The 9,476-nt window shown below is 35.1% G+C and overlaps 1 protein-coding gene across 2 annotated transcripts in view; it reads right to left on the bottom strand.

Annotated features, from left to right (window-relative positions):
• Positions 1–1,779: 1,779 nt before the first annotated feature.
• LOC18437010 (methylthioribose kinase) overlaps positions 1,780–9,476 on the bottom strand; it is a 46,998-nt gene continuing 39,301 nt past the window's right edge. Inside the window, exons 5-6 of one of the 2 annotated variants that reach the window (XM_011626136.3) lie at positions 5,265–5,479; positions 1,780–2,174 (exon numbers count right to left, since the gene is read on the bottom strand). In XM_011626136.3, the coding sequence (XP_011624438.1) occupies positions 1,988–2,174; positions 5,265–5,479 (402 nt within the window). In that variant the 3' untranslated portion in view covers positions 1,780–1,987. The remainder of the gene's footprint in view (positions 2,175–5,264; positions 5,480–9,476) is intronic. The other variant, XM_088854279.1, reaches the window with a different exon arrangement.

The following is a 9,476-nucleotide window of genomic DNA, read 5'->3' as shown; positions in this document are numbered from 1 at the left end:
GCACATGCGTTATACTCATTGGCTACAAAGGTATTTATTCACTGCAACTTCCTTCTACCTCTTCGATATGGGATAATATGAAGATATTAGCTTAAAACATTAATATATTATATATTTTGTTTGCGCTTTTAATACGATTAAATAGCATGTGGCTTATTGGTTATCAAGAGCTTTTTGCATGTGGAGGATGTTGGCATCATTTCGAATCCCTTTGGGAAGAAAGGTTCTCTTGCCTTTGGAAACGTTCTTTTATCAATTATTTTTCTTGTCAAATTTATTTTTTTGATGTCAAATTTTGTTCTTATAAAAAAAATGAAAGGTTTTTTTATCAATTTCGCTTTTTATAAAAATTTTTAACGAAAGGTTTTTTTATCAATTTCGCTTTTATCAAATTTTTTTCTTATCAATAAAATAAAAAGTTCCTTATAAAAAAAAATGAAAGGTTCTTATCAATTATTTTTCTTGCCAAATTTCTTTTGTTTGTCAAAAAAAATAAAAAGTAATAAAAGTTATTGTCAAAAAAAAAAAATTCTTATAAAAAAATAATAATACAACTATTTTTTGTCATAAGAAAAAATGAAAGGTTTTTTTATCAATTTCATTTTCTGTCAAATTTTTTTCTTATCAAAAAAATAAAAGGTTTTTTTTTATCAATTTTGCTTTTTGTCAAAGTTTTTTCTTATAAATAAAATAAAAAGTTCCTTATAAAAAAAAATGAAAGGTTCTTATCAATTATTTTTCTTGTCAACTTTCTTTCTTTAGTCAAAAAAATAAAAGGTTTTTGTTAAAAAAATAAAAAGTAATCAAAAGTCATTGTCAAAAAAAAAAAGTTCTTATAACAAAAAAATAATACAAGAAGTATTTTTTGTCAAAAAAAAAAGTTCTTGCTAAAAACAAAAAAAATGCAATACGACAAACATTTTTTGTAAAAAAATAAAAAGTTTTTGTCAAAAAAACTAAAATGTTCTTATAAAAAAACCATTCCTTATTGTAAACATGTATGATTATATACTTCATCTATGATAGTTCCATGATTTTTATTTTGTGTGATGTAATTTAATGATTAAAATAAGTTCATACAGAGAAAAAATATCTCAATATTCACATATTAGTGAAAAAAATGAAAATTAATGATGTAGTACTTCGATTTCTTATTGGATTCCTAAAAAAGTACATTTATAATGAATTTTAATAATTTTTTAAAATTTGTTTTTACAGCTTTATCTAACCGATTCGGCCAATTCCCGATCCAAATTGCCGATCCACCGATCCGGATGGATTTTTGGGATGCCCGATCCGGACCACTGATCCGTTTTTTAAAACACTAGTTGAAACAAATAATTTCTGCCCAAGCAATACATGAAGGGTGAGATTTGTTTAAGATGTCAACCTTAACAATCACAGTAATGAACACCTCAAAATCTAAACAATCACGGTAATGAACACCTCAAAATCACATTAGAATATGTATTTTCGATGCCAAAACTCTCATCATGGCCTCAAAAGTCTATTTTTCACCCCTTCAATAAAATTAAAAGCTTTAAAAATGGAATGAACATTCGAAAATCTTGAAAATAGACTGTCTAGATAATTTATTACAAGATACGCCATTTTTAGGACTTAAAATTCTTTTTTTTTTCATATCCATATATATAGAGGTCGGGACGATCGATTGGAGAATTTTCTAGTGATGAAATAACCTTTTTCGATGGGGTTTTTTGGGTGCACCTTACTTTTATTTTTGGGTATGTGTACCTTACTTCTACGGTATAAGGCACCTTACATAAATTTCACCTTTTCCATATATGAAAGGTCCTTTTATTGTACTATCAAGTCAATCTCACTGAACGATTTTAAGATCAAAGCTGAGTCATGGATACATGCTTGGAAAGCACAAAGAGTTAGCCACACATAATAAAGGGAAAGGAAACTCCCAACAGGCTCGTCTGCAACTCTGCAAGTCATCAGAGCTAGGAGCAGCAACTACTCACTCCAAAGATGTTGGAACATTCTTTTCGATGATGACTGCCAGAAGCTCATCAATGGTTTGGAAGTTACGTCTCTCCTTAACAATCATCTTCGCCAACTCCAGAGCTTGGTGCTCACAATCCGCACGTTTTGCTGCATCTTGAATCGATTCCAAATCCTCAACATGAGCTACACCCACTATCCTCCTAGAGCATGCACATAAACAGCAGTAAACAACAACCCATAAAGGACACATTAAAGAGAAGTATGCAACAAATTACTGCATGAATATTATAAATGTTGGGACAATGATACAAAATCACCTCCCATTGGCATTCTGTTATATGTGAGGGTGCTTTGTTCAATGCAAAATGACAATTATGTAGGGGAATAGTGAGAAGTTTTGGGGGAAGAGAGATTGGGGATTTTGCTTATCTAATGCCAAACCCTAGCAATTTTTGCACCCTCATACTGGGGCAGATTTATTGGTGTTTCTTTCAGTTACAGTGTCGATCAACAGCATTAAAGGAACCAACTGATGGTGTTATGGCCAAAAATTACCAATTGATGGTGTTATGGCCAAAAATTACCAATTGATGGTGCTATGGCCAAAAATTAATTACAGGTTTATTCACCACTATAAGCTCTATAAAACTCATAAAACTTGTAATTTCTTCCTTGAATAGTGAATTCATCCCAAAGGCTTTATTGAGAACCACTAAGAACACTCCCTTGAGATGAAGTGTATATATTACATGCGGAAGGCATTATTGAGAAAGGAAAAGAAGAATTTGTGTGCAAATAAAAAATACTAGTATGGATTTAAGCAAGCATTGAGGCAATAGTCAAATATATTTGATATGTTATCAGGAGTATTGGTTAACACTAGGAGAATAACAATTATAATTACTTAAGGTTCTTTGATGATAGTGGATACTTGACTATAGTCTTACATGTATGACATGCCATCTGTGCGCTAGGATAATGCTAGGAATAATGAACTCAAAACAGCCTCAAGCCAACGATTTGAGAAGGATTTTGGACTGGTAAACAACAAAATGGGTGCTTTGGTATTTACGAGACTATTAATGATGCAATCAAATTTATCAAGGGCTCATGTAACCAAAAATGAGAGAGAAGAAGTGTAGGGATCTAGGCCATATTAAATGCATCAAGGATGAGGGTCAAAGTCTTGGTGAAGGATGACGAAGTCAACAAAAGGTGGAAAGTTTATTTCAAAAAATTGTTATATGGTGAACACAATGAGAATAAAGAGCTAAGAGGAACTTTTGTCATTAATGAGGGCAGAGGTAATCGATATATACGCAAGATTTAGATATCAGAAGTGAAAGAAACTCTGAGGAGGATGACGAAAGGAAAGATTATAAGACCAGATGGTATCCCGATAGAAATTTGAAAGTGCATGGAGAAGATTGGCATATGCTGGCTGACAAGATGTTCAACAAGGTGGTGAGAATAAAGAAAATAGTGGAAAAATATTGTGGTACCTATATACAAGAACAAAGGAGACCTATAGAATTGTACAAACTATCGCAAGATCAAACTTATGAGCCATACTATAAAGTTGTGGGAGCGATTGATTGAGCAACGACGTATAAAATGAATCTCAAAAAATAAATTCGAATTTATGCCAAGGAGGATGATAATTGAGGCCATTTACTACTTAAGCAACTGACTAAAAAATTCACGAAGAAGGGAAAAGACCTTCACATGATCTTTATTAATTCAAAGAAAGCCCATGATAGGGTACCTACAGAATTTAACTTGGTGAATGTTGGGCAAGAACGGAGTCGATAAATGCTATATTGACAAAATGAAAGGTACGTATGAGGGAGCGCTAACTAGTGTGCGAACAACTAGAGGAGAGACAAGTGAGTTTTCAATGATAAAAGGCCTACATCAGAAGTCAGCAAGTCCTCAATGATCATGATAGAAGCAGGACAACTACCGTATTTGTTTTTCAGTTTCTCAATGGACTACTAAGTTGGATGTCGAGGCTCCTAGACATAGGAGCACTATCAAGCAAAGGCATCAAAAGAAGTAGTGTGGCACAGAGAGTCAATGGGTGAGAAGGGTATTATGTGCAAGCCCACAGAACTTTGTGACAATTGTGTGTAAAAAATGAATATTGAGGCATTTTAATGTATTTTTTATGTTCAATCAATCCAAACTCCAAAGACAAACCAAAGTATTTCAGATTTGGACAATTTGTTAGAACACATTAAGAAAAGTAGAAAAATATCATTCAACATTCAAATTTAGTATTAGAATTACTAGTAGACTACTAGTACTAAGTAATAACACAATGATGTAGTCACAAACTCACAAGTCACAATTCACAAATCATAAATTATAATTCAATTAATCCATACTCCATAGTCCAAAGCCCAACCCAAACACCATAGAAGATACTTCTTATTAACTAATCTCTAAAATCAAATTCAAACTAAAAGGATGATGCTTGGATCAATTTTTTAAAACTTTGAATTAACTGAGAAATCTAATAAAATAGTAAAGATATATATATATATATATATATATATATATATATATATATATATTGTAAAAGAAAAAAAGGTTTAGAACGCATAAAAATCCAACCCTCATCACCCCCCGCTTTCCCCCGTATTTAGGGGGGAAAGTACAAAAAAGCCACTCCATGAGGGGTGTTTTGTCCCCTAAGAAGGCAGAGTTCTTGGGCACCTGCCCAGGGCTAGGCATTAGTCCTTGGGCAGGCGCTTAGGGACCCAGTTCCCAAGAGGGCCGTAGCCCAGGCCCCCTTGGCCGCTAGGCGAGCCATTTTAACATTGGAGTCCATTGATGGTGGTGTTGTGGTAGGAAAAATTAATATGAGGTTTCTTTACCATATTTATGTGACCTGTATAAAACCTACAAAACTTGTAATTTCTCCCTTGATAGTAAATTCGTCCTTGCCCATTTTGGGTGAACCACGTAAATTAGGTGTGCGCCTTTCCTTTATGCTTGTGGTTATAGGATTTCTATTCCATTTCCTTTTGGTTCTTTTATTTTTCTCAATTTATTGCACATATCATTGTTCTTGGGCTTCTAGTTTCCATGAAATCGGACTACTGGTGATTGATAAGTCGCTTTTTGAAGTGTTAGGTTTGTTGCTGTGGGGTGCTCACCACATCAAGTAGGAATCAGAGTTGTCCAGGTTTGCTAACACTAACGAGGCCATGTTGCCATAGCATCTATACCTCAAATTTGAAGAAATGGTACCAAAATTGACCATCAATATGATGACTTCCATTTACCTTATCATCTTGGCCCCCCCGAATCCAAGGGTATCGTGAAACAAATCTTGCATATACTTTTGTTGCACTTGCTGCCGAAGCTCGGGTTTGCTATATATTTCAGCTGGATACACGTCACCACAACGATCCCAGTTTTCTTTCCAAAGGTCTATAAACTTGTCTTGAAAAAGGTTCCAAGTTTCTTTGATTGTTTTCAGAATCCACTTCTTGAATTCCTGCATCATCGCAATTATTTAAATGAAATGAGAATTCCAAGAAATTTTACTTGTGTACATAAAGCACAAAACACAAATGAGCACCACTCCTAAACTAAGAAAGCATTGAAATCTTCCGATAACCAAACGAAGATATGGCAGTGCTTGTGGTGGTACCGTTGTGGTGCTCTCTCTCTCTCTCTCTCACACACACACACACACACACATATACACACACTGTGTTGATGCTGGATAGGGGTGTACATTCATATGTTTTTGGTGGTCATACAGGACTACTGCAAACTTATCCACCCGCGATTACCCACATACAATAGAAAAGCAGCCACAATAGAAGTGCTCAAAGGTTTTTTTTTTCTTTTCAATGTTAAGTACACAATGGTTATTTTCAAGAAAAACAGCTACAATGGATAATCTAGGTAGAGATGATAAAAGTATATGGAAGGGTCTATGGGCACTTGACATCACATCAAAATCAAGCCACCATATGCCGCATAGATTTAAGTTCATTGAAGACCTGACAGAGGTGATGAGTGCAGACCTGGATCTGTTGGAGGATGTTAAATGGATCTCACTGAATCCAAACCCCAAAACAGGCTGTCAACAAATGGCATGAACTCCTGTCCAATCTGGATCAGGCTGCCAAAGATTCCCCACAATCTATGGAAACCAGAGCTATTGGACTACATTGTGGGATCTATCATTGTGATGTCTATCGGAAAGCTTATTTTCAGTGGACAGAGCCAGAAAAAAAGAGCAAACAACTAGACTGCACAAGCTATGAGAGGAAGTTGCACCAGATTTAAAACTACCCAAAGATGTGTGGGTTATACAAGATGACTGGCAAGCCCTTTCTTCAACAAAAACAGTATGAATATATATCTAAACCTTGCACACATTGTTAATTACTGGACCTCAACTCACTAAAATGCCCTCAGCTGAACTATTTGGATGTGGGTGAAGCCAAACTAAAGAAACCACGATGCAAACTAGCCATCAAGAATGGCTAGTAGTGGAAAAAAAGGGGAAAACATGCAAGTCAAGGAAAGGTGCAGAGTTTGCAGCCCTAACGGCTCATCTACTTCAACCTATCAAGAGCAGATACATAATCCTCAATGAAGAGAACTTGATGCAAGTTGGTGGAATGATGGAGGAAACCAGGACAACAAAGAAAAACACAACCAAAAGCTTTCCGCCAGTAGGACATTGAAGTCAAGGATGGAAGTTTGCCAGATTACAATAAGGTATTAGAGGATTTCTTGAAGCTGGAAGAACAGGAATATTTGGGGAAAATATTTTTTTTGATGAAAACATTTGGGACAATAAGGTATTAGAGAATTTCTTGAAGCTAGAAAAGCGGGAATATTTGGGGAAAATATTTTATTTGATGAAAACATTTGAGCAAAATATTGCCAAGCAATAACAAAACAGTCTCACAGAAAATAATTGCTGGAAAGTCAAACCTCTTCATTAGGTAAGCATAGATATAAATGTGATCTAAACATTCCATTGGGGGGAAAAAAGTCGATTCAAGGCTTCTAATCCTGATGGATAATGGCTCAAAAAGGTCATTCTCCCCTTTAAATTTGGAACATGGTGCCCAACACTCCCAAAATTTAAATTCTCAAGGGCTCTATCCACAGAAAATGTGAAAGAGATCCTAACTTGGAGAGGGAAAATAGAATCCAAACCTGGAATGAAGGAGCTCCACAACGAAATAGCATTCAGAATATGCGGTACTACATGTAGCATCACATAACATGCTACATGCAGCAACACAAATGTGCTACCAATTAACAAATTTATAAGATACTACCACATAACAACCACAAATTCCCCTGGGCAGTATCTTAAAGAAACTGAATGTGAGGAGTATGAGATATGGGAAATTCTCAATAACAAGATCAAAGAAAAGGGAATAAGCACAAAAACTTCACTCAAGAATAAAAATTTCATTAGAAATCAAGAGCTAAAACAGAGGGAACAAAATTCATACTTGAAACCATGAGGATTCTCTTTCCTAATAAAATAATGCATCGCATGCAACATTCGTTTCTGAGGGCTACGAGGATGGTCATAACTTTCCATCCTAATACATTAACATAACTACTTCTAGATAACTGTTACGCATGCATTTCACCATATCTATCTTTTTCATATTTATACAAGGTGGTAACTCAGTAAAAACCCCTCTAAGGTAAAAATAAAAAACGGATATAAAAATCATGGAACATATAGTATGAGCACTAGTGTTCTAAAATGCAGCCGCATCGCCGCATCAGGCGTTATGCACTGGCAATGCATCGCAAATGCCTGCATATGCGCTCTAGGGAGATGCACCCGCATATGCGCCGCATCTCTCCGCATATGCGGCTGCATCCCTTATTGGGTGCATAATCCCGCATATGAGGCCAATTTTACAAAAATGAACCCCTCGGACAGGGGTATTTAGGAATTTTTGACCCCCAAAAAAGGAGGGAAGGGGTTTGGGAGGTTATTATACTCCAAACATCAACTTTCAGCCACATCCGTGGCTTTTTTTTGGATTGCATTAATAAAAAAGGTTTTGGCGGAAATTTTATTTTGTGAAGGTCTTCGATTTGTATATTGGTTGATTCATATTTGTTGATTTGTATCTTTTGGGTGTTAATTTGAGGAAGTTTAGGCCAACATGTGACAACAAATTGAGGGTGTTGTATTGACTCTTCTTGAGCTTGACTTTTGAACTCTTTAATCTTCATAGACTTTTAGTTTGTAGTATTTTGTAATTTTAAAGTTTGTGGTTGCAAATTTGTGCTTATGGTTGTTGATTGTTGAATGTTTTCTGAAGCTAGTTTCAAGTTTATAGTTTCTATCAAGGGATAGTAGATACAGAATCTCCGACAACTAATACTTTTAGAGTTAATAAATAAACTAAATATCTACTATCACATATATCACCTCCATATTTTTTCTATGCATTAACTTATTTTTTTGGATTTTTTAGACTTTTTTATATTTATTGATTGCATCGCAGCTATGCACCTGCATCAGCCCCCCCAACACATACAGCTGCATCCCACATTTTAAAACACTGATGAGCACTACTTCATGTTAATTGTCCTTGATTTTAAATGAAGAAAACATACACACTATTTGGCAAACTAGGAGTTTGACGGCGAGCATGATTGACTTGAATTAAGATATGTTTGGTTTGACTCATTAGAGAGATGAATAAAACTAAGTTCCTCCTATAAATTAAATCTTCCAAAAAGTATAAAAATTTGGAACAACTAAGAATGTACAAAGATTTGATAACTTCCAAGAGATAAGAGGGAAAGAAAAGCAAATTGACCAATTCAAAAGAACACAAAACATTCAATGGATAATGCATATTACACTATATAATGCAAAATCAATAAATTATATGGATTATGCAACTCAATTATTATTATTTTATTTTTTGAAAGTGTTAACTTGCAACCCAATTATTTTAAAGCATTGAGATATGCCAATCTAAATTTCTAGTTCAACAAGTAAGATATCTATAGTAAGGCCTTGAACATGAATTTTTTTTCAAATGCGGATCCAAATAATAGTCATGTTGACCTATCAATATCAAAAAGGCACCTGTCTTGGATGCCTAGGGAGGCAACCCTCGGTACGGCCCCTCTAGGCTATTGAGGCAGGAATCTAGTGCATAGGCCAAGGAGCCCACTTGGATGCTTTGGATGCATATGAGTGTGTGCATCTCGTATTGTGTGGTAGAGAGAGAGGGAGCGGGAGATTATGTAACATAAATGTGTTGTGTGATCAAGATTCCAAAACTTAAAAATAGAGATCCTTCAAAGATCCCCATTCCCTAAATGCTGGAGCACGATTTTGAAGCAGGATAGCCACCAAGGTTGGGAGATTCCAACCGGTTCAAAGATTCTAAGTCTAGCACATCCAATTAAATCTTGTAATGTGCAGAATTCAAGTTTCTAGAATTCTGAACTTTCTCAAACCATCCCCTTCATGT

The sequence above is a fragment of the Amborella trichopoda genome, chromosome 12 (genome assembly GCF_054954075.1).
Source record: "Amborella trichopoda isolate Santa Cruz 75 chromosome 12, AtrichopodaSantaCruz75HAP2 v2.0, whole genome shotgun sequence".
In the NCBI taxonomy this organism is placed as follows: Eukaryota; Viridiplantae; Streptophyta; class Magnoliopsida; order Amborellales; family Amborellaceae; genus Amborella; species Amborella trichopoda.
Note: the sequence above shows the minus strand (reverse complement) of the source record. Positions and strands in the feature narration are given on the sequence as shown.